Source organism: Cynoglossus semilaevis, chromosome 2 (assembly GCF_000523025.1).
Source record: "Cynoglossus semilaevis isolate Cse_v1.0 chromosome 2, Cse_v1.0, whole genome shotgun sequence".
Lineage (NCBI taxonomy): Eukaryota > Metazoa > Chordata > Actinopteri > Pleuronectiformes > Cynoglossidae > Cynoglossus > Cynoglossus semilaevis.
In genome coordinates this window covers 15294667-15320841 of record NC_024308.1, presented here as the reverse complement: position 1 = coordinate 15320841, position 26175 = coordinate 15294667, and the positions used below count along the sequence as shown (strand labels likewise).

Here is a 26175-nt window from a genome sequence, read left to right as displayed (position 1 = left end):
AAAATGTCACTCATATTATTTTTTGCATCACTTTTCAGTGTTACTATAACTAAACACTAAAGAATATTAAAATCTAATTGGTATTCAACTGTTCTCAAATATATATATGATCTATTTGAATTACATAATGTTATAAATCTGTTTAACATTTGACGAATTCAATGTTTTTCTCCTTCTTGTTGCCCTTTGCCTCTCAGCCTGGCTTCCTGCCCCTGCTTTATTTGGCAAGGCCATAGACACGTCATGTATCTGGTGGAAACAAGTGTGCAAAAAGAATTCTAGCTGTGGTTACTATGACAACGACATGTTGAGGAACCGGTAAGAAAACAGATTAACTGTCACACTGTGTGTGTTTAGAAAAGACAAAATGAAATGTGCGTGCAAGGTAGAAATCTACTGAAGTACAGAATACTGATGGAATCGTTATCACCCTGTTAAATATAAAGGAATTTAGCTCTGCCAGTTCACCATGGCATTATAGGAGAGCTTTGCAATTATAAACTTTAAACACTGTCGATCAAATAAAAATGAGCTACAGCTGTGACTGAAACCTCTACATTATCATTCCTTCTGGGGCACGTCGTAAAAACCGTGACTCTTTTGATTCCTGTGGAAGTTGAAATGATCTACAAATATTATTTAAAAAGTTTTCATGGACACCATTGCCACAGCTATATGTACAATATATACAATATTTAAAGTCGGGATCCCCAACCCCTGGTTCGGGGACTGGTGCTGGTCCGTAGGTCATTTGGTACGGGGCCACAGTGAAAAAATGTACTTCAGTTTTACTAATTGACTTCATCCAAAAAGAATCCAGTCATATCCCTTTACTTTCTTCATTAAACGATAATCTGTCAATGTTTCAAAACAACAGGTCATTCAGACTCTGATGCTAACAGAATAAAATCTTTGAATATTTAATGATGATACGGTATTACTGTTTGACTTACATTGACTGAATATTCAAATCAAATCATAGAATATTAAAGTTGACCAGAAGTTTTTTTTTTACCTCAACCCATTTATATATTATGTGACTATATATGACGAGGAACCCCATTGCCCACGGTAACAACATTTATCCGTTTGACTCCTGCAGGTACTTAGGGATGCAGGTGGGCTATAAGGTCATGGGCATCTTTCTGCTAATGATGCTTGGATGGAAGGTGCAGCGGACCCAGGAGTACAGTCTGGAGAAAAGGCCTGAGGGACTACTGTGAAGGTGCTGAGAGTCTGTGCTGTTGAAAGCCACCCACCCCCCTAAAGTTCTGTTGTGGTGTCAATATTTTTTTGGGACCACGGTGTGTTATCAGTCTGAGGAAGCCCAGACAGGCCTACACTGACATGATTGTCTGCAGGCACATTTCTCCATAAGAAGCTGTGATGTCTCTCTGAAATGGTACCTCACAACACTCTACATGTATTTGAAACTTAGGCAATGCATTAACCAATGACAAAACAACACATTTTTTCCCTTTTGTGTCGCTGTTCCAAGGAGGTGGGAGACGTTCCTGGTCTCCATCTGCTACAATGGACTTACTCTGTAACTAAATATCTGTACAGCTTAATATTTAAGTTTATTTTTATAGATTTTTGTCTCCAACACGGAGACTGCTATGATAACTTCATAATTTTTTTTCAGTAATATCATATATATGTATATCAATTTTTAAATTCACTGCTAATGGAATTACTATTATCTAGCATTCAGACTGTTACTCTGAATTTTATTTAACCATACATATGCTTTTGACGGTGTAGTTGATATGTTTGCTAATAAAGCTAATAAATTAATACAACCAGTTAATTTGGTCGGTCTGTTGTTATTAAGTTTTATTCTACAGTCGCAATCCTTAGACATTAGTGCAAACAGTATGTTTTCTGTTTTTGAAAATGAAATTATAGCCACTAAGGAGTCAGCTAATTGGTGAATATACTTTATATTATATGGCTTAAACTCAGTGTTAGACAAAGAAAAACACCAAGAACTGGAGGAAATACAGTGAATTTGGTATAAAAAAAAACCAACCTCTAACCAAATCAGCCTCTAGGGGGCTTGCTCTAGCATAGTGGTTCCAAAGGTTTTTTGCCATGCTTTCTCTTTTCCAATCCAATTGATGCAACCACGATTCTCCACATTTTCGTAGAAAGAAAAAGCCTGGTATCCATCTGCTACGACGAAAATACTCTGTAACTAAATATCTGTACAGCAAGTTGTCCTGCCGTGCTTCGTACAAGAATCCAATGCACTCAAGGACCGCAATTCCAACTAACTCTAAATTTACGGCTTCGTAATGACACTCAATGCCAATTGATACTAATCCTTGAAGTCCGTGTGTTCAGACTGAATCATTATCTGAAGCTGTGGTTGTCAAAAGGACTGTTTTACATCCCAATACTTCACTTCAGCTTAAACGGTCCTGCCTCGGCCTCAAGCACCCTGTTTGATTACAGATCCAGATTCTCCTTGAACTCTCCAAGGACTCTTTCTTTTTTTAATGACCTTATTTATTAAAGAGATCTTCAGTAAGGCTCGGGCCACTTCTCCTCAAGAAGGGGTTGACTCTACATACTCATTGTACCATAGGTACAGACCACAAAGGCTCATTAGTAGCTACCAGGATCCTACAACCTTCATCATTCAACCTTGTTTATCCCTGGCTGGAGCAGGAACCTTTTTGGGGGGGGACAAGATGTGGCACGTTGGTAGGATCTGGAACTTACCTTGCATTTATTAAAATGAAAGATTTAAGTCAATAATGTGACATCCAAGTATATCAACACTAGGCTGACGGTGATTCATTTCTGAACATTACAGTATGTGAAATTCTACAGACATTAGCATGGTCACAGGACATAGTTGGATGGTGCTGTGAGTACAAATTCAAAATGTGATGCTACAGTTAAAACAACAGGCGTCGATAAATCTTCCCAATATGTTATTTATACACAATTTTAAAACTACAGTACTTTTATGTTGGCTCAAGTTGGGTTCAATAAAGAGATGCAGCGATATCAATCCCAGTATTGATATTGGGCTTCATACCTCAGAATACTAGTACTAGAGCTCGAAAAAATACCCAAGACTTGATTCTCAGTAACAGCTTTTGACCACAACCAGCTGCACAGCTTCCAGCCAGTTTTACTGTACTGCAGTTCAGCGTCTCATGGGTAGTTCATTTAAGTAGGTAAACAATGTCAGCAGTTTGGAGGTATTTTCGCATTATGGATGAAATTAGGAGCAAGGCTGACTGTAGGGTTTGTTTGGTTGCAATACAAGCAGTTTACAGCTGAAGACGCACCCCAGCATTCCATATGCTAATGTCTGTTCTCTGTTCAACGGCACAGTGGATTAATGAGGCGTTTACACTTCACAGTCACATTTGATGAGGGATATTAAACCAGTATTGTGTTTGTTAATTTGCTTATTAAAACAGAAGTAATGCCACTTAGTTCAAGTGACAATTCATTTGCTGGAAAGCATGAGATGAGGTTTTTATTATTGTTTAATAAGGAATTACTTATTTTCTTTAATTTGAAAAAGCCTACTATGAATGAGAAGGAAGGGAACATTTTGTGCGTCACCTACATAACGCTGCCTTTCCGTCAATATTATACAGTATTTATTGAAAACCAAGCTAAAGAAGTGTCTGTGGCAGTTTTCGGTGTCAGCAAAAACACAAATTAAAAAATTTAATTGGAACAACCTAAGCTAATGTCCTCTGAGGGTTTTCATTACAGACAAGAAATGCATACAGATGTGTCTAAGCCATCTTTGTAGTAACTGAAAGAGTTTAATTAGGTGCCAAAAATACCTAACGTTCTAAGCCAAAGAAATTAAAAACAAACAAAACAGCAAGGTGCCAAATTAATACGGGACCATTTAACGTACTTTCTATAGAACATTAAAAGTAAGTTTTTTGAATTTGAATGATTCTATTATACTTGATAACGTTACTTAACAGGCGAATCCTGCATTTATCACCTTTAAGTGCAAATATATTGAAGAATAATCAGCATAAATTATTAAAGAGGACGTGAATAGTCTTTATGATAAAAATGAGAGTAAGGTTAGTAAAAAAACATTTTAAAAAAGTATCTTTTAAGTCTTTGAACGCGTGTGACGTCATTTTATGTCAGCTCTGTCCGTTCCGTCGAGATGCGCATGCGCAAATCATACCAAGCGTAAAGCACCGGCGCAGCAGGAACAGCAGTGTGCTCACATCTCGGAGTAAGAGAGAGTGTTAGAGAGGAAGAGGGCTTTAAGTGGAGCAGCCGTCACCGCCTTTTCCATCTATCCAGCAGTGACAGCAGTAGGGTCCTCAACCGACCAACACCGAACTAAAGAGGGAACAACACGAACAAGTGTCTGCTCGGACCAGGCTCTCCTCCGGTGACCAGAGTCGCTCTCCTTCTCTCTCCACCTCTCCTTTCTCTATTTCAACAAAATGTCCGTGAGCGCTGACTTTGGGAACCCTTTAAGAAAATTTAAACTGGTCTTCCTAGGAGAGCAAAGCGGTAAGGACTCGCATTTGTAATTATATTATAGCATCCAAAAGAACAAGTTCGTGTTTCATGGGAGTCGCAAGTCAAGTTGAACCCGTTGCACCTGCTACAAACTGCCCAGTCAGCAAGTTAATTTGACTCGAGAGACGTTGTAGGTGGCTGCTGTAGTGTTGCTTCCTGTGTTGTTATTTTATGTTAAGAAATAACTACTGTGTAATTTTAATGCGTAGCATGTTTAATTTGACGGCGAGAAAGCGGAGAAAGGGACGTTATTATTATTATAATTATTACTATTAATAAAATATTCTTTTTTGTTATTGCAACCTTCTTAGAAGTTTAACTCTGAAATCACAAATACTCCCTAATACCGTACCTCCACCGACTCTTTACTTTTGTTAAACACTGTAGAACATCACTGGTTAGCTTTTAAAGAAAGGAGCAGTGACAACGTCTGGTGAATGAGGCAGAATGCGTGCGTGAGGATGGATCAAGCACTGATTCTGGATGATGACGACGACGACGACGATGATGATGATGATGATGATGATGAGAGGCTAGTAAATATTTCTGTGTTGACTCCAGACACACCCAGGTTGTCAGTGGCAATGACAGCTAACTTGTTCGGTAGTGTGGCTCTGCCCTGCTATTGTTGCAATCTGCCTGCCTCGCGTCAGGATCATTGCATTGCCTCAGGCCTGCAGCGTATTTGAACAATATTCAGTATCTGATACTCATTCTTAGAACTCGGATGTCGGTGTTATTTGTGATAAGTAATTTAATACCAGAGTATACAGTGGTGGCAAATAGACTCAGACAGTGAGAAGCCCTTTGGGAACAAAATGAAATGCGCTATTGAGTTTCCTAATCTTTAATGCTTACCTGAAAACTTTAAAATGACATACTGTCTTTTGCAAAAAACACCTCCAGTAACTTAATTGATTATGTGTTCATTAAAACCAATCAAACATTTTTGATGAATAGGTTGTTTATCCGCAAATATATTCAATAAACGTTGCTCAAATAAAATAATAAATAATATGAAGGGTGGGAGTGAAACATGTCATTCCAAAAGAGAGAACGCAGAGATTATGTTTCACAGGAATGCAAGGCATCCTCTGAATGCTGTAATAATGTGTTGGGCCATGCATGGGTGTGCTGCTGCAGTAAAATAAAAAAAAGGATTGATTTAGATTTGGAAATTAGCAATTCCTCTGTACTATTGGTTCATCAAGACTTCTGGCTGTGATGCATTGTCCGTACAGTCTTTGCCTCTGCCCCCTGTGCTGCTGCAACTCAACCATTTCCCCAATGTGGGATCAATAAACTTAAACCTTAAAACCTTATTGTTCCCAGCATGGTGCTGAGCCACCACTGTTGTTACACAACCTCCCATTTTAAAAGATAAAATTCCTACAATTGCATTTGCAACATTAAAAGGTAGATTACACCTACCTTATCTGTAACTGGGCTAGTTGTCAAAGAACTGTAGTTGTCACTGGACTGGATTGTGGGGGTGAAACGCAGAAGAGAAAATTACCCCAGGGCAGGGGTGTCCACATTTTATTTTTGTCTTGTGAGCTACTTTTCAAATGACCAGGCTAAGGTGATCTACCTATATTGAAAACTGTAAATATATATTTACTCATATAATCTGATATAATCTTATTATATACATTTTATGTTATATACATTATACTGGCTGACTCAGTACTTGTATGCTCCTTACATTTGCCCTAGTGATAAGCATCTTAAAATAGAATTACATCTATAATTTTAATTATTATTATTTTTTTAAATGTACTTGCTCTTGCTTGACATAATCCAGTTTATCCAGTTTTATTTATTACCCAGCAAAGAATTATATCAAGTATGAGTGCTGTTTAGAAAATGCTGGCAAAATTTGCCAGCAAGTCATCATCAATATGCTTTAGATTTATGTTTTTTTGCTGGGATTGTTTTAAGCAGCTGCAGCAGGACACAACAAGAAAGCCAACTTCAGCAGAGATTGCCCCTGAGTTAAAGACATGAACCCTATGAGTTGTTAAACTCTGGGCTGTAAAAACCTCAGACATTTGAGGAAGTTAAAGATGGTTATTATTTAGGGTATAGTATTGGTAATGGTAGGCTTTTATTGGGTGTCCGCTGAAAATTTTAAACATTTGCAATAATGACATAGAGGTGGGCCGGTGCTACTTCATACCACATGTTCTTGAGTTCCGTTCCCACGGTGCGACATTACTCGATTTTCACTGTTAGCCGGAACTCACATTCTATACATAAGTACCTATGTCACTCACCTACACCAACACAGAGGCAACATAATAATTAAGGACATAAATAATATAATTTTAAAAAATATTGTCTGAGCGAGGTCATTTCCTGAAACCACTCATTTGTATTGTTTATATTCTGTGTAGGTTCTCGGTCGTCCAAATCATTTTAAAGAAGTTCAGACGTTGGCAACTGGATTGGCCTTGGAACATTTTCGAGAAACCGAGCCAGTCCAGTTGCCAACTTCTGGACCATTTTAGGATATTGTTTGTATTGTGTGTAACCTATTTTTCACGTTCAGTATTAATTAAACCACCAGGGCTCTTGCTCTCTCTCAGTTTGTTGCTTCACTGATAATAACAGATGGTTAGAGATAGCCACGTCTGTTTTATTCTTTCCTTAGCCACTACAGGCCTCCATAAGTTCTCTGACGTGCCTGATCCTAGGAGAGATGAGTCTAGAAGTTCTTGTTGTACTTAGCAGTCTTAAAAGTAGAAGTCGCTAATTACACCCAGGACCAAAAGTCCCATTTTGGGTAAAAATGACGATAAAGAAGTTTAACTTTTCAAATAATTCCATTTAAATTGATTGTATGTATATGTCGAACACGGGTTCAAACCAGCGATCCTCTGGAAGCAAATCTGAACCTCTTACTTGTCTTTCATGACAGATGTCATAACCTGACAGTACTCAATAGAACAATAGAACGTCTCAACTGATATTTAGTTTGTTTGTTACCTTAGTAGGGCAACAATCTTTAATTTTAATAACTTTTGCCCTGTTCAAATCTAGCTTGTGTACGCCCTAGTTGTTAAGGCGTACACAACCAAAATGAAACCACATTAATCATTATAAGAACCTTACCATTTATTATCGATCAGTCGTTACACTTGCTCATGCGTTACATTTGTATATATTTCACCTACAAATCGAAGCGATGCTGAATTATCGTGGCCAAGTTAATCAGTATGAAATGACTCAGGAAAAAACATTTAGACAAAGGTGATGATAATGACGATGATATTCTACACATTTTTCAAACATGATCTGTCAGTTTGTTGCCTGTAACCTTTGTTATGTAACACATTGATGCCTCTCCATTTCCCTAGTGCTCTAACCCTTGAACATAAATAATTAAGATCTATCTTATATATAGAAACCACAGAATGACTTTTGGTCTTGATGGAAGGCATTACTATTCACCATTTTTATAATATTACCTCTCTAGCCACAGGAGAATATTCTAGACAAACATAATATAATGGAGTGTAGTGTATTCAGCAGACCACAGCTGGCTTATCTTCTATTAATTTTACTCAAAATGTAATTATAAAGATAGTTCCTCATCCAGTAAAAGGTCGAGTTTTATGCTTTACAAAACGCATGTGAAATATTAGTGGCCTTTTATTTGATTTGATCAAATATACTTCAAACTTGTGTTGTAGTTGTTGGTATATACATTAGTGAACACAGCTTTATAGACAGAGGTTTTAATCTAATACTATTCAGATTTCCCACTGTCACTTAAAGGAATCTGCTCTGTTTAGTGGATTTGCTCTTTGATGTAGTTTTGTGGACAAAAAGATTCTCGTCAGCACAAAAAATGTTCGCTACTACATTTATGCTCATGTGAACACAAACTGTTGACTAATGAAATTGACTAATGGTGTGCTATTTTTGTACAGCTTCAACTCATGGATGTATTGTAGATAATTAGGCACGTCGCCCTGTGGTTATGCACCTGTCACTGGAAATATTTGAGTTAGATACTGCTCAAATAGGGCCACACGGTGGAAAATGTTGGTAGAACGTTCTACAGATGTAACTAGTCAACAAGAGTGTCAAACATCGTACTGTTCCTGTGCTTTTTGAATCAGTTACACTGGCAATGATATTCAAATGGGTGCAATGATGGTGGTAAGAAGAGTGTCCACTATTGCGTGTCCCAGAACTAATTTGTATAACATCAGGAAGTATCAAACAAGTAGCTCTTTGTATTAAGTGCCTTTGAAGTAGCTCTCAGTTTCAAAAAGGTTGTTGACCCCTACTCTAGATTGACCATAAGTATGAATGTCAAGGTGAATGGATATATGTCTCTGTATGTGACCCTGCGATGGAGTGTGAAACTGGCCAGGGTGTACCACGCTCTTACCTATAGATAGCTGGAATTGGCTCCAGCCCATCCACAGTGAATGGATGGATGGACCTCTGAAATAATCTTTCAACTTATTATAGTCAATGTGGTATAGATTCATAAGGCTAATAAAACTTAACCTTGTATGCATAATCTGGGAGTGTGAGGTATGAAAAAGTTAAGTTCTCAATTCTAATTCTGGGTGTCGATGGAAGGAATCTTATAACCTAAAGTATGTGCCTCAGTAACTTCCGCTCATTTTGTATAATCATTGAGATAAAGATGCGTATGTGGAAATACTTAGCTACTTAAATGTGTGGCAACAGGTCCAATTAAACAGAGTGACTCAGAGTTACTACAGGCAGATCGCAACAGGATTTTACACATTGCAACAGAAAACCAAAAACCACAATGTCCTCATAATTCAAAATTATTTTGTAATAGAAGTTGACTCAGCTGTGATGGTTAGAGAAGCAGCTGATGACATAGCTTTTCGCTATAATTTGGACGCTATCAGAAAAAGCCGTAAAGCAGGTACTTACTATTATGGCTGGTAACAATAGTTTAATAATTTTTAATAATAATTTTTTTCATTATGTTTCATTTGGTAAAATATTTGAACGTTGTATGGTAAATAAGATATACCATTTCCATTTGGGGGGAAAATAATTATTGAAAATATACACTGTTTTATGAGTTAGATATTAATTACTAATTTGCAGACCTACTAGGATGACCTTTTGTTTTTACGTTTTGTCACATGAACTATGTAACACCATGTTTTGAGAGACTTACTCAAATATCTAGTAAAAATGGTGTTGTCAGAAGAAAAAAACAGGTTGGTTATACATTAGTAAAAACATTAATAACGGTAGCTTTATACATACTGAAAAAACCTCAGCAAGAATACCAATACTTAACGTAGAGGTCCCTTATGTAGTTTTGGCAGAGAGGCAACATACAGAGAAGTGTGCCTTAGACACAAATGTGTTGTGTAAGCATGAGGCAGTTGTTCATCATTTCCCATGTAGTCACAGTGGATATTTTTAAACACCTGCACATTGTTGCCCTCCTAGACTTATGGGCAGAACTTCAGATTTTAAAATAAAAAGATGTACCTGTAATACACACCGAAAAAAACAGCATTACTGCTTGTCACACAGAAGCATGAAGAAGTAGGAAATGGTCAATCCGATTAGTCTTACTAATAACGTTGTCAGTACATGGTATTTTATGGTTTTATTTCAATTGGTGTTATGTATTTACTGTCCTAAAGAGGCAGAAGAAATGTGGCCCCAAACTGTGGTAGACACCCTACATCTGTTCCTGGTTCCAATAATGAGATTTGGTCTTATGTACTGTATTTGTAATCTAATTCATAAATTTGTTTTGTTGACCCCTTTCACTGCAAACCGAAAACACAAGACGTGTGTAGATCTGATAAGATGTGAAGTGGTACATAATACTGTATGTCTGGAAGGCAGAAGAAGAAGAAAAATGAAAGCGCTAGTCCTTTCTGTTTTCCTGAGAGGATTTTGTTTTCATTTTGTCAAACCTTCGGCTGCCCTTTGCCTTGTGTGAACGGAATCTAATTTAAATGTAAAAACATCAAGTTGGTCTCTCTCTTTTGAGCCCTGTGGCCTTCAAACAGCTGACATATGACTTCTATCTCTTCTCCTAAGGCAGCCACGTACACCACAGGTCATACTCTGCATTTCAAATCCAGTCTCACGCATCGGTGGTTGTGCTCTTGCATGTGTTGTGTAGGTACCCCACTGCTGGTTTTACTAATGTCAAATGCCTCATTAGACTGCATAAGGGCTTTGTTGGTTTTACAAGTGCCTTGCGTGTGTGGTGGGAACTCAGCCTTCGTTGAATTTGAAAGCACCTTCATCTATTATTCAGAGATATTGTAAATGTTTCCTGGTTGGAGGTCATTATGCAAATCTACAGGTGCTGTTAAATAGTCAGTAAAATCAATGTCAATGCAACTGCGTCAGTGATAAGTTTTAACCTGTTATTCAATCCTTGGCCTATGGCTTAATCTAAATGACGGAAAAAATGTGATACTTACTCTTAAATGTTGATATATTTTATCTTCTTATCTTCCCTGTGTGAAGGAATCAGTATGTGGCCACAGCAGATTAGACTCAACAGCCCAACAATGGTTTCCTGTGGTTTTCCTGGAACATATAGGGTGTATAATGGTTCCAATCAGAGGTCTAGGTCTCTTGGGTTCTTGTGTCTGGAGGAAAATGCATCCAGGTGTAATTCACATCTGACATTGCTAATATAAATTACACTAGGGGTCGAGAGCTTCTTCAAGGGCACTTATTGTGTAACTGGTTCAAAAAGCACAGTAACAGTACAATTTCTGACCCTCTTGTTGACTAGTTTTATTTTTAGAACATAACCTGCAGGTGCCTTAGGTAGTCCACCAGGGCACCACGTTGGTGACGCCTGATCTACACTTAGTTGCAATGGCTAAATCTCCAAATCATCCTGTTGCTTCTTGTATCCCTATAACTGTACTTTTAATCGTAACAGAAGTTGATGTGTGCATCAGCAGGTTCCTAAAATTAGGATTATAAACAGGTCATGGAACTAAAACCGCAATGCAAATTCTGTGTTTTTCATATTTTTCTAGTTTGGAGTTTATTTTTATATTTGTCATGACTGTGTGCTTTGTTAGCCAAGACTGAAGGGATGATTTAAAGGACCATCTGGTGTTGGACATTCTCCTAGTGTGCTGTGTTTGTCAGCTGCTGTGTCTCTGAATAAGTGCGCATTCAAGAGTCAACATGCCTCCCATAGGTCTGTATGTTCTCCATATCTCTGCTGTCCTTCCTTAAAAAGGGGGTGTATACACAACCTGATGTTTTTCTCGGTCCGATCTCTCTATTCAACTATATATTTATAGTTGAATATTTGTTTCCAAAAACTTCAGTATTAAACTAAATAATGCAGCATTTGTGTTTTGCCTAAAAATGTATTTTATTTTAGATAAATACAATTGGTATCGCCATGTCAAACGTTACAAAAATGAAATAGAATGAAGTAGGAAATGGCCAAGAGTTTGCAATTAGTGTAAGTCTAATCAGGATAGTAGGTACTTTTCATCTTGATTACAGCACTTTAGAGTTGAGTTTTACCCCAGGTCTCATTATACATTCAGGCAAATATGATTCAAACATCCCACGTGATTGTTGAAATGGTTCGATTAACTGTTATATTTATCCAAAGGACGTCACAGTCATTAAAGCAATTAAGTATAAAATTAATAGAGCCGCTTTGTTGGTGAGACTGACACAAGAGACAATGACGTGTACATTGGACTGCTTTGTTGGTGAGACAAGAGACAATGACGTGTACATTGGACGAGGATCAGAGATCAGAGATATGAACTAGGTTGACACATCGAGGTTCACGTTTATTGACGGTCTTGTTTGAGAACCTTGACAGGAAGCCAGTAATGCTGTGGCAGGACAGGATTGATGTGGTGAATGGAGGGTGTTTTTGATAAATGCATGCACCAGAATTCTGAAGTGTGAAGTTGATGGAAGGATTTGATAAGAAGACCAAGTAGAAGAGAATTACAGTAGTACCTTGAACCCTGGACCGTCTGTGTGTAAGGCAGCTTTGATAACAACTACTCAGTACTAAACCAGTTCTGTTTGCTTCTTGATGGATATTGATAACCAGCCATGTTTTGACATGTGTCTTATTTTGTGTGAAGGTTCAACTATTGTATATCAGTTGAAAATTTGTGCATTATCGATATATTGATCCTGGAACAGTCAACTTTTCATCAAAACAGGAAACAGTTTTGATCAATGTTTAAATTCCCTCTTTTATTTGATTATTCTTTAGATCTCATTTCCATTTTCATCATTTCAAAACAGGACAACTAAGTGCCGGCTTTCTCCCACTGAACTTTCTGTAATTGCATCCAAATCTGTTGTGCACTGCTGACCCATAGTCACTTACGACACGTTAATGAGCTGTGTGAGCCGTGACAGCCCCGGGGGAAACTATTAGAAACAATCTCCTGCTGGGTTTTATGATACTTCTCGATCTACATCCGAGAAGAATCTTGTCTCTTAAATTATTCTTTTTCTTTCTTGCAGTTGGTAAAACATCCCTGATCACTCGGTTCATGTATGACAGCTTTGACAACACGTATCAGGTAAGAGTTCCCTCGAGATGTAGGTGAAAGAAATGTTTTAAGAAATAGACCTTTGTGTGGGTGTTGACCAGTTTTTTAACATTGTTTAATGACATTGATTTTGTTCACATTAGGCAAGTCATTCAATGTAGGGATGTCCGATAATATCGGCAAACCAATATTATTGGTTTGCCGATATTAGCTTAATTATGTAATATCAGTAAGAATCGTGATCGGAAACCCTGATGGGTTTTTGCCCAGATGATGTGACCTAAAAATAGTTTTGAAGTGAGAGTGAAGCTATTATTTGTATTGTGCAGTACAGTATTGTCATGAAATTAAGGGTTTGGCCAATATTGGCAGATCGGATATTGACAAAAAGTTAATATCGGACATCCCTAATTTGATGTTTTACTAACCGTTTTGTTTGCCTACCACAGCAGGAGTAAAGGGTTTTGTCTATCTTCTCATTTGCAAAACACACCTTACGGTGATGGTTACATTGTTACCTGATGATTTGTTATGCATTTGGAGGCATAATCATGTAAATGAACACCACTAAGCTTGTATAAACAGGAATTGTTTTTTATAAAGTTGTAGCAGAGTTTGGTTCGTGATCTGGGTCATGACCTGAACCGCAATCAGTTCCTTTAATGTTGGGTGTGCAGTGTCTATACTTCTGAATGTAATGTCAATTAATTAAAAACATCATTCACTTTCCAATCATAGACTCAAGGCTCTTTGCAGCACGGGCGTGCCGTGTCACGATGACAATAATTCATTTTCACTTCAAAACTATTGTTAGCTCACATCGTCTGTGCGAAACCCTAATATTAATATTTATAAAGTCGGTCAGCATAAACTGACTTTATAAATGTTTCCATCTGAGTCGAGCTGAGCTTTCAGAATCGTTCCTTTACTCTCCTTTGACGTAAGGCTAGCATTTTAGAGATGGAGTTCAACAACGGGAAGGATGAAACAGAGCATGGTAGTGGATTTAGTCAGTCAGTAGGAGGAAATGAATTAGGTGAAGCTGATTGACTGCCTTCAACATATAAAGCAGCTACCCAGCCATCACAGGCAGACATCATGACTGCCAAACAGCGAGCTTAGCAAGCTAAAAGGGCTGAGATTCCTCCAGAGGCTCCAGACTGACGCGTCGCTCTGGTGGAGCTGTCAGTTAGGCACGATGACCACCAGGCTGTGACTGCCATCTGGGCTGAAAGATGTCGGTGTTTGGTGCAGCTCTCATTGTAAGTGTCAGAACTATGTGTACATCAAACTAATTTTGAAATCAGACTTATTGACCACTGGTGTCACAATATTCTATCATTCAATTACAAGCATATGTATTTCGAAATCAGACTTATTGACCATTGGTGTCACGATATTCTCAATTACAAGCATATGCCCTAATACAATACCATTATTTAATCTATTTCATTTAATATAGTTATTTATAATTACACCAACATAATAAATCCATAAGAATGACTTAACTTTGTTTCTTATCAAATTTTAACTTTTCAAATAGTTTCAACATCATTTAGTCAGATTTGGACAAATAGAAATTGATTAGAGATGAGGTGGAAAGTGTTCTTAGTGGATATTTTATTTATATTTGGGTTATAACCAAGTCATTCTTTGTTTTAAGCTCATTTAAATAATCAAAACGTGCCGATTCAGCGACCTAAAACCCCGTAATGGTTTTTCACTACAACCAGCTGTGCAGTGTTTGTTTTCCTGCTGTACATCAGTGTCTCACTGCCCACATGGGTAGTTTATTGAAGCAAGCATTTTGTAGAAATAAAACAAAATTTTACTTAAAAAAATGTGCAGCTTTAATTTAAAATATTTGCAAAAATATATATTTAAAACATTTTTGTTAATAAAATGAACTTCCTAAAACTGGCTTTTTTTGTAATTGTGCTCCTTTTTGTAAAACTCCGCGTGAGTGAAACATTTACAAAGAGGAGTGTGTCCGCTTTGTTCTTATAGTGTCATTTGTTAATAAATAGTAGTAATCGAAATTGCTGAATTCTACTTGAAAGCTTTTACTATTTATTCACCTTTTATTATAGAAATATAATTAAAAAAATACCTTTTATTTCACTCTTTTAGACTTTTGAGTAAAAAGCTTTTTATTTAATTTCACTTGTCTGTTTGCAGTTTGCAGCATGTGAGATTTTACTTTTTTATTGCACATTTTTACTGTATAACCTTTACATACGTTCAAGTCTTTAATGAAATATCTTCATATTTACAAAGTTTGATTAAAGTCAGCATAAAGTGTAAATGACATCTTGAATTCCAGTCGGCCTCTATTGGGTAAATCCACTGTGGTAGCGGTCACTGCCAAGGCAACATGTTACTGATGCCCAGATTAAGCCAAATGGCCTGCATGGCTGACAGAATTCTCCAAGGCTTTACTAAGAAAGAATTGTAGTCCTACATCATTACAGTATGACACCAGAATATTTACCAGCAGAAAATATTCATCACCAATAATCACATTTTAAAAATGCTGTTTAGTAGAATGTATTTTCAACATTGGGCCCATAAAGGTATATAAATTAGAATGTATAGAATGTACAACATTGGGCCCATAAAGGTATATAAAAGTTCTAGACTTTGGAGCTGGCAGACCTATTAGTACAAACACCAGCTGGCTCATGCTGCAGGTAGGGTTACATAGGTCGACACTTACAACTGGGTACATCTGTATTATCTGTATTCAGAGCCACATGCTCACGCCAAGATCCCAAACACCTGGGGGGAAACCCTGAGAAAAAAGCCACACTGCAGAACTGTGTTTGCCTTTGCCCAGCTGTCAATCAAACGCTCACATTTCAGGGAGAAAATGGATACGCCGATACACGTTTGGTCAGAGAAACGCCGTCTTCAAACTCTCTCTTCGTATTTTCCTCCGAGGCATGTTTATCCGTCTTAACCAAATTAAGTAACGTCTACAAACACACATCATTTCATCGTACAATTTCAATTTCGTAACGCTGTTGAAAATTGTACGATTGCCCGTTCGGCGACTGATGCGACGGCGAGCTGCGGAGCTGAAGACCGTGTGTTTGGCATGAGAAAGTAAACAAGTGGGGACTCGTTGGATTCCTGTAGTAAATTAAAAACATTTGGGTATAGAATGAACAGTGAGTCTGAGCTGCCAGTGACAGAATTATGCACTTGATGATTGCCAACTCTAAGTAAAAAAACTCTGTCTGAATTTAACCCCACGCCCTAAAGTAAGCTAACGGTTTCCATTATAAAATACATAAACACACCCAGAATAAATGTATTTATGTGTATTATTTACATGCAAGTGGGATTTAAGTATCAACAACAGCCCTTTTAGAGTTTTTTTTTTCAATATTTTAATTCAGTGATGTCTTCTGTTTCCAACACTAGGCCACAATTGGAATTGACTTTCTGTCGAAAACCATGTACTTGGAGGACCGGACGGTAAGAGCTGCAGTTACAAGTGTTTAATGTCACCAAAAACTATGTGTGATATGTGTCAACGTTGCACTTAGTTTTACTATCGGAGAAAAAACAGTAGTGCGGTACTGGTCACCCTCACTGTAATGCATTCAAACTCAACCAAGCAGTGTTCATGACGGCATTGACGAGGGGGAAACTGTCTGGAATGTCTCCCTGCAGCTGTAGGACCTTGACAGTGTCACAAGAAGGCATATAAACAACACCTGTGTGAATTCCGTGTTGGGTTTTTTTTTTGTGTGCAGTTTGTACATCTGTGTCTGTGTTTGTGGTGTCTGAGTGTGTGTGAAGGGAGCCTTCCAATTTTGGGGCTTCCTGACTTTCTGAATCATCTCAGCTCCCTCAACTCCCTATCTCCAAACCCCAGGTCAGGTTGCAGCTGTGGGACACGGCCGGACAAGAGCGCTTCCGGAGCCTCATTCCCAGTTACATACGGGACTCCACTGTGGCTGTAGTCGTCTATGATGTCACTAGTAAGTGCTTGAGACGAATGCTACATTATGCGGTTATATTTTTTTTTAAAACATGATTACGTGAGCCAGCCTTTCTTTTTGTTAGGAACGAGTTAGGAAATGTATAAACAATAAATAAATATATTTTTTGTCATTGAAATTATAGAAGCTGAGGTGCAATTAATACAAAAATAAACCCAATGTTTATCCAATGAAATTGGAATTGTCTTGTATGTAAATTGTATTGCAACTGCAGGTCAAGTATATTGATATTGATACACACACATGTACAGTATATGTGTGTACTGTAATCTGCCATCTAGCGCCGTAAAATTAGTCTTCATTAAATACCACTATAGCTGTTAAAACAACATGACATTTACCAGCAGTTTTTTCACTGTTGTCTGCTTTTTATTTTTTTTCCTTTCTCCAACAGATGTTAACTCATTCCAGCAGACCTCAAAATGGATTGAGGATGTCAGGTCTGAGCGGGGAAGTGATGTCATCATTATGCTTGTTGGCAATAAAACCGATTTGGCCGATAAGAGGTATGTTATTAACTGCTTAATAAATTAGCCTGGTGCCACATTTCACCTTATACTGTACATGGTAAACACAATTCCACATGACCAAAGATCAAAAAAAGAGAGTCATCCTATAGTGGCTTGAGAAAAAAACTATAACCTAGACTAAAGATTATACAATTACGGGAATAATCCTCCCAAGGAATTCATTTAATTGATAAATTTAAGGTACTTTTTAGTACTAGATATGGACAGTATCGATATCTAGATATCTATTCAGATATATACCTAGTTATCTAATATCTATCTGTGTGACTGTATATATCTTGATATTACGGCTGGGTATCGCAAGGTACCTCGCATTACAATACCATCACGATATTTTTCCCACAATAACGATAATATCACCATACAGCCAATCTGTGATATTGCATCCACGATACATTGTGATATCTGTGTCACTGAAGACATTCAAAATTTAATGACTGTGCAGAATCCATTCCGAATCAATTACAACACATTGTCAATCAATGTAAATGTAGTGGAGAGTGACAAGAAAGTGGTTGGTGTAGGGGAGGCAGGTGATCTGCCGTGGAGCCGCCTGAAGGGAGCAGCCGCAAGAAGAAGAAAAAAAGTTATTTTTCCCCTAAATCTATTAGAGCTATTAACTAAGTCTCTAATTAACCCCAATAAAATATAAATTCATATACATACAGAGAAAACGGGAGAAGTCGGAGGACTGTGCATGATTGTCACAAGATGCAACTTCTAGTGGATTTATTATGCAATTTCCCTGCCAACTGCCTGCCTGATAATGATGAATTATCCTGGGTTTTCTTTAAAGTTGCTTAGATCCAGGTATCCAAAAATAGCCACAGTGGCACGGTTGGTGATTTTCTCTTTAAATGCCTTTTTACCTCTCTCTGTTTTCTCTTCTCTTAGAGAAATTTTCCCTTTGGTGTCACGATGGTTTTCTTCTGCTTTGGTACATATGCAGGAGGTTTTGTTCGGGGGTCTGCGCGTGTGTGGGGGCGGGAGGGGGGGGGTTATTGTTTTTGTATACAGAGACACAAAATAACACAGCAGACTGGTTACATCATGGCTACTGCAATGACAGCCTGATATAAAGCAGTCATCTGAAGGAAACCGGTGGCTGTGAGGGAGTATGTGAGCATATGGAGCCCGGAGGACGGCATAGATCTCTCTGTTTGGATTGTTGGATATCTGACGTCGCCTCTGTTTCACAGCAGGAGCCAGGAGGTTTATTAGGATGAGGTGCTAATTAGCAGTTATAAATTTCTCCTAAGACAGAGTACTTTATCTTTCTATGTTGTTAGCTAATTAAGTCAGCTGTGGTCACTCTGGAGCATCAAGAGCTACAGCTACAAGTAATGGGCCTTGGTTTTATAGATTTCTGCAAATACAAACATTTGTTTATACATGTTGTAAACATATGGGAATATCATTAATAGCATGAATCTGCTGTCATGTTGAGAATATCTCCTCGTGTCTCCAGGCAAATCACTATCGAAGAAGGTGAGCAGAGGGCTAAAGAACTAAACGTCATGTTCATAGAGACGAGCGCCAAGACGGGACACAATGTCAAACAGGTGAGTCTGTGATTATAGCATTATAGGACACATTTGTTGCTATTTAAAACCACGTTATTGTAGCTTTGTGGATGTACACAACCCTCAATGATGAGATTCTTTTAAAATTGAGTGTGGTACTGTTGTGGGCCCAATTTCAAATTTGTCTGTAATAGGTGATGGGTGACTGTTGCTCTGTTGAACCAAAAGGGGGCGCTGTAAAAAAAAATTGTCAACCACTTCTTCGGTGTATTAAGAACATAGTTTGCCTTCAAGGCTGCTTTAAAAAAAAATCACATTTATAATTTAAAAAATGAACTTTATTCTTTAATAACTTCAACGTAAGTAATAACCTCGATACGACTCCCCCGTGCAGCTGTTCCAAATGAACCCTAGATTTGAATAGACTGAATAAAATTTTACATTCAACAGGGTAGTGATATGAAATCAAATAATTCGTAATCATTTTCTTCACCGTTACCTGGTACTGTATGTGGGGGGAAAAAAGTACGAGTAAAAATAATGCCGACTGTAGTAAATCTGCCTGCAGCTGGTACTGCCATCTCCGTCTCACACTGCAGCAGCGGCACAAAGAGAGGAGGCTATTGTTTACCTCAGTTCAGGACAGAAAAAGCTGTTTGTGTGAAACCTGCAAAACAGTTTTTGCCTCTAGAGTCTTGCAGCCAGTTCCATCCGCTGATTTATGGCAATGCAGGATTAAAGCCCTTAGGTGTGACTGAAAACAATTGCCTATTAAAACTAAGTTATGGTGAGATGACTTTGTTTTATCAACAAAGTCATCTTTTGTCATTTGAGGTTTTAGGTTGGGTCTCAGTTACTATGCAGTGGTGATGTGAGTGAGGTGCAGTGAGGTGATAGTGTCTCTATATCTAAGCATTCAGCTTAGGTATCGGATCGGACAGGCTGTAGTTGTTTTGTTCGATGTTTGATCCTGATGTTTTGACTAACATTGTACTGATCCTGAGTATCCCTAATTAAAACATGTAACAATGAACACCCGAAGACAATGCCTAATTATCATACTTTTCATTAATGTATCTACCACGCCTTGTCAATGTGCTGTGAAATGGTTGGAATAAGGACTTCCCTCTACCACGCCTTGTCATTGTGCTCTGAAATGGTTGGAATAAGGACTTCCCTCTTTCTCTGCAGCTTTTCCGACGTGTGGCTGCTGCTCTTCCAGGGATGGAAAATGTACAGGAAACCAGCAAAGAAGGAAGTATCCTTTTAATATGCAAAGAGTTGGACCCCAGAGGAAACAGATCAATAACAATAAGATGTTGATAAGAGACGAACAACGGCCTTTTTAATTCCTCCAATAAGACCTACAGCAGTATTTAAATGTGTCACATGTCTGTGTCATCTGGTGTTTCAGTGTAAGACGCTGCTCCCCAGCACTGGTGCCTACTGAGTGTAGGTGGACAGTAGGGCACTCACGCAGGCAGACAGTGTGTGTGTTAGCTGAGGATTCTGTTGTGCAGACAGGAGGAGGCTGAGCATGAAGCCATCCATCAGTCTGCTGTGCTGTTGGAAACAGCCTGACTTAACTACATGGCTTAACTAACTAACTAACATGGTCACTGTTGGTAAAATGCAAATTATACACATTTTTGGAACGTAGCAGTCACTATAGCAGGGTCGTTTCATAATCACTCAGCTGTTTCTAGAATGCGTTGCTTTCATCACAAGCAACCCCTCTGCTATTGGTCAGCCCTAGCTAAAGGATAAGTGACCACCTTTTTTTTAATCTCAGATCCCATTGTTAATTAATTAATCTTAATTTCTGATTCCGATATCAACCTATACCGATATACGTACAGTATAGCTCGGCAATGGTGGCTAAGTTAAGAGATGGGTTAAAGCAGTATTTCTCAATTATTTTACTGCCATGCTCCCCCTAGGGGACAGACGATTTTTCACCCACTCCCTCAATCCCCTGAATTGAAATACTATTTGAGCGCCTAGTAATATTTATTTATCAGTACAAACCACTGTATTGAGTTGCTGGCACCATCATTCTGCATACAATCCCCAGATTGTTGAACTAGATTGATAAAAATGAGCTGCAATGCTGCCATCTGGTGACTAACTTTCATATACAGCCGTTTTTCCCCAAAACTATTTTTCAGGGCACGTTTATTTTTCATCATTTGGCGAATCCGAGGCATTGTGTTATCTGGTGTTTTATTATCAGAGGAAAAACCGCTAACTAATTCTTACAGATATTACACAATTATGCTAATATTGGGCCGATCTCTCATTTATTGAATTCTTTCCTAATTTGATCAAATGTATGCAAAACGTATATTTTTTTCTAGTAAGAAACACCTATGATTATCGTTTTCGATCAATCAAGAAAATACTTGTCAATGTTTCAACACAATGTTTCATTAATACCACTGGAGCTTTGGTCCTGATCGTCCTTTTAAATGCAGTGCAATTCTCAGGCTTCACCGTCAAAATTCATTTTCTAGAGTCCAAAGTTTGGGTTTTTCACAAGTTTACTTTTTGCATATGAGAAACTCTGTAGTGTGAATTTTTACAGATGTCTGCTGTAGTATCTCTCATGCTGTAACATTATCCATCTCAAAGTTATCATCGGGTGACAGGTGAAAATGTCCAGCGCCCCATTTGCATTCTGCACGATACCCCAATGCACAGTTTTGGGAAAATGTCCAGACTAAAAATGTTGGAAAACAACATTAAAAACCTTTCGAAACGTCTTATGAGTCACTGACATGACTGCCCAAATGCAGTGCATGTTTAATGTTTTACCCCCGGAGGGGAACGGGCTCAGTGTTCTCTGTGAAACAATTACCGTCACAAAATGTTTTTATGCCAAGTCAGGTCACAGGAATGCACAGCAGAGACACTTTTACTTCATTAGTCCCTCTCCTTTCACTGTCTTCACTGGTTCCTGTAACGTCAGGAAACGGTCGTGACCTGAAACTGTTGTCACTGTTGTCTTTATTTATTACCATGAATATCTCTGTCGGCATCATTGCTGTTTAAAATTAGACTTTAAGTTGAAAAAGAAAAGTCCTGGCCAAATTAATTTTGAGGTTACTTGTACCTTTTTTTAGTTCTTGGGCACCCTCTAGTGGTAGGTTGATGTATGAGATTTCATGTGTATCTTGGTTGTCTTGGTTAAACACTGTGGGGGCCGTGCTTTCTGAACCTGGTTTATTAACACATCGACTAGAGCAGGGAGGAGCAAACTACAGCTCGGGGGCCGTTTATGGCCCATTAGGCTTTATAATCTGGCCCACCCTACTTGCCCAAATTTATATTAAATTATATCATCATTAGACTTCTGTCATTTTGCCTTTTCCCTGCAGTACTCGCGTTTGCCCAATAGATGGCAGAGCTGAGGTGTCTTACTCTATTTCCCTGTTTTGCTTTGCCCTTTGTTTGCACTTCCAAGCCTTCAGTAAAGATGAGTGTCAAGTGTTTAATATTGAGTGGACATAAGGAGTGTGTCTGATATGACAAGAAATAGTTATTGTGACACGCAACACCACGGAATGTTAACCCATCACCAAAGTGAGGTGATGGGTTCAAATCTGAGGTGCACGTGGACGGTGCCAAGCTCAGAGCACCTCTGTGTTAACTTGGACTTGAACCTCAAACCTGCCGGACCCAAGTCTACTTCCTTAACCACCAAGTCACCACTGGCCCTAAAATTGGGCTCGTCCGGGATTTGAACCCGAACCAACGAGCCACGGCTAACTAGCTAGTAACTAAATAATACGTTTTTTTAAAGGATTTTTATGAGCTTACTTTTCTTAAAAGAAAAAAAAGTTAATATGACGATCACTTTAAAACACGACACCAAACTAAATCGACTAAACTAAAAATAGACTTTTACTGGAGCAACAGTAACTCCTGCTGCTGCTGGTTCATTACTGACAGTCGCAGGCACAGCTCCACCACACACACCCTCGGTGCACAAAGCAGGGGAAATCTCTATGGTAACGGTGGGTGAACGATGAAGCCGTCTCTGACTGGAACTGTGCCTACGGTTCTGTCGTTTTCCATCGTGAAATTGCCTCACAGCGTGCCCTGATTAACGCTGCAGCAGACTGTACCTCACACAGGCGCTGACCTTGCGACTCCTCGTCCTTTTCCTCCAGACTCAGCAGCGGTCAGACGTGCAGTTTGTTGTTGTTTTTTCGTACGTCAAATTGATCCAGTGTGAGGCTGAGGTTTGGTGATGGATGACAGGTGATGATGGATTCGTAGCATTTTTCGCATGACACGTAGTGTATGTTGTGATGTCATCTCATTGGCAGGCTGGCTGTTTAGAAAGGATATGTAATTCCCTGTTCTTCAGATCGATGTGTTGTCTAACAGGAGGTCAACTTTTACCAGTACTTTAATGCACAGGTCAGTACTTATTGGTATCAGAAATTATAAGTTGTACACTCTTAATGTTGACCCTGTTGATCTTGGAAGCCCGCTCTGAGAAATTCAAATATAGGACGTGGCGCCATCTAGTGTCAAGAAATGGTACTACGATATCCAAATTAACTTTTTTTTTTTCTCTTTTATTTTATTTTTTTTCTGATTCTTTTGAACGCATGAACGTGACTAATAATAAGTGTTCGGACCTTTCCTTAACATTTTTCTTCCAGTGATTGACATCAAGCTGGACAAACTGCAGGACACCCACTCGACTGAGGGAGGATGTCCCTGTTAATGATGAGCATCTGTCATGGGAAAACTAAAAAAAGAAAATTTTACATTAGTCATTTCCATCTCACGCTTCTTACATTGCTGTCTATCGGTTCATGTGACGGTGAATTTGTACATAGAGAATGTAGCCTACTGACAGGTAATGATTTCAGATCTGACTTTTTCTGAAAAATACTGCCAAAATGTTTAGCGTAGTTTCTCACCTAATGTTCACATGTGTCAATTTGACCCCTCCCACCCCACGCCGTAACTCCTCAGAGCCCACGGTGAGATCCACGACTATTATTATACGAGATGAACAATTGTACAATAACCTGTTGTGTCTAATACGTATCTATCTATGAGCGTAGGTATCAATGTCAACAACTGAACAACACACACGTGTGTTTGGGTGTTTGAACTGGACCACATTCTGAGGGGTTTTTGTTAATGAACGGTTCCAGCAGTCACCGTACAGTTGTGTTCCCGCTCAGTGATAACAAACAAAGCGTGGTGTGTTTTTTTTTTTGTTTTTTTGCTTTGTGTTCTGCATCTTAACCGACTCCTTTATTGGACACTGAGCGTTTTATAGTGTGTCACACAGTGTCGATTTGTCATCAAGTGCTCCGATCATATTGTTGCCTTTTGGAATTGGATGATGTATAAGCTCAATGGACGCCTGGTTTAGGCAGAGGTGAGGTCAGGGGTTTTGCTTGTGTCGTCAAGGTATTGTCAATATTTATGAAAAAAAAAAGAAAAGAAAAAAATGTCTTGGTTTGATATTGAAGTGTGGACTGAACTCGGGAGTTCATTTGGAAATATCTCACTGATGTTTGTGTCACACATCCATTTTCGGGCTCTAGACGATTGTAACGTTTTTTTCAGGGTTCGCCGAAAAGTGAAGTCGCAGTGTTTGTTTCTGAGAAATTGGGGCGGAGTGAACCGATTTCGTTGTTTTCGTCTCAAGACTGATTTGCACATGTAGTTTGTACAGTACAGTAGGCTTCAGGTTCATATAAAGCTGTGAGAAGCTGTCCTCGTATCTGCACAGTCACTAATATAAATATAACACTTGTCTGTTTGTCATAGAAACTGTTCCCTTTTTAGATGAAGGTTCATTTGCTGCAGGTGATAACTGACTACTGAAAATGGCGTTATGCAATGTGTTTTTTTTTTTAAATGATTATTTTTTTGGTTTTATTACCAGCACTTTGTGGAAACGTTGAATGAAACATCACAGGTGATTTTAAATGTAACAAGTTTGAAATGAGTAAATATAACAGTAATAGTAATAATGAAGAGAAATTGAAATGGTATTGAAACTATTGTTGTTACTGGCTAAACAACAACAACAACAAAAAACTCCAGGGTTTTTGTAGATAAAACAATTGATGGAATTGATTGTAAGACTGTGTTTGTTCTTAAAGTTGAGAATAATGGACCAAGTGATGCAACACACAATCGTTTGTGTGCGCTCAGTTCAGGGAAGAGGAGCTGGTGGAGGTTCTGCGTCGTAGAATGGAGGCCGCGGCCGTTCCATTAGGGTGTAGGTTCTGTCTCGGCTCTGTGCAGCAGACCCTTTGTTTACACTTTACTGAGAGATACAGCATGTTTCTACAAATAGTTAATAAAGATGTCTGAAAACCAAAACCCGTCCTCACTTCATTTGTCGTCCAACACCAAGACGGCGTCGGACAAATCCGCTCCAGATTGATGGTGTGAAATCACTGCACTGGTAAATGCAAGGAATTGTAGTCACAGAAAACCTGCAATTATGTCAGTTATTGTTGTTATTATGCATGAGGATGGACAGGTGTCTAAACATGCAGTGGCATGTACAGCATGAGGTCTGGTCTGACAAGCTTCAAACTGCCAGTTTCTGTTTATGGCAGTTACAGTTGGCACAGTCACAGGTTTTGTATTTAATCCACAGGACTTGTGGGAGAATGACGTGAATCAGATACAGTGCTTTTGAAACTTCAAATTTCCCAAGACTAGAACTGACAAAACATCAAAAAAAAAAAAAAAAAGTTATTCAAAAAAATCGAAAGAAAAATTCTACGAGCCATCAAATTTAATTTTTTGATTCAAATATATCATTTCTATAAATAACAACAAATGCAATCCAATTAAAATCATAATTTTATTCTGTTTATAAATGACCTATAAATAGATTTCCAGAGAATTGCCCGAGAGGTGAAATTCAGTTCCTGTTTTTTTATTTGAACAGACTTTGGTTTATATCAGTCACGTGCACACACTCAGGAATGTTCGGACTTCTAGGGAAATCTATCGCGTATCGTTGTTTTGAAATTCAGCCATGAGCATG

At 38.4% G+C, this 26175-nt stretch overlaps 1 protein-coding gene across 2 annotated transcripts; it reads left to right on the top strand.

Annotated features, from left to right (window-relative positions):
- The first annotated feature begins 4163 nt into the window (after positions 1–4163).
- Positions 4164–25496, top strand: rab6ba (RAB6B, member RAS oncogene family a). Of its 2 annotated transcripts, none has more exons than XM_008338595.3 (8): positions 4164–4521; positions 13042–13100; positions 16497–16550; positions 16924–17059; positions 17475–17586; positions 19079–19172; positions 20325–20391; positions 23807–25496. In XM_008338595.3, the coding sequence occupies exons 1-8, from the start codon at positions 4452–4454 to the stop codon at positions 23869–23871; spliced, it is 657 nt and encodes a 218-aa protein (XP_008336817.1). In that variant the 5' UTR covers positions 4164–4451; the 3' UTR covers positions 23872–25496. The 2 variants fall into 2 exon arrangements, with proteins under 2 accessions (XP_008336817.1, XP_008336818.1); XM_008338596.3 differs by having other exon boundaries at positions 4165–4521; positions 16954–17059.
- The last annotated feature ends 679 nt before the right edge of the window (positions 25497–26175 follow it).

What these genes read in the sequence shown, in the direction of transcription:
- rab6ba (XM_008338595.3), top strand. Translation starts at nt 4,452, where the DNA reads ATGTCCGTGAGCGCTGACTTTGGGAACCCTTTAAGAAAATTTAAACTG. An exon ending in CTTCCTAGGAGAGCAAAGCG is followed by an intron (nt 4,522 to 13,041) that starts GTAAGGACTCGC and finishes TCTTTCTTGCAG; the next exon opens with TTGGTAAAACATCCCTGATC. An exon ending in TGTACTTGGAGGACCGGACG is followed by an intron (nt 16,551 to 16,923) that starts GTAAGAGCTGCA and finishes GAATCATCTCAG; the next exon opens with CTCCCTCAACTCCCTATCTC.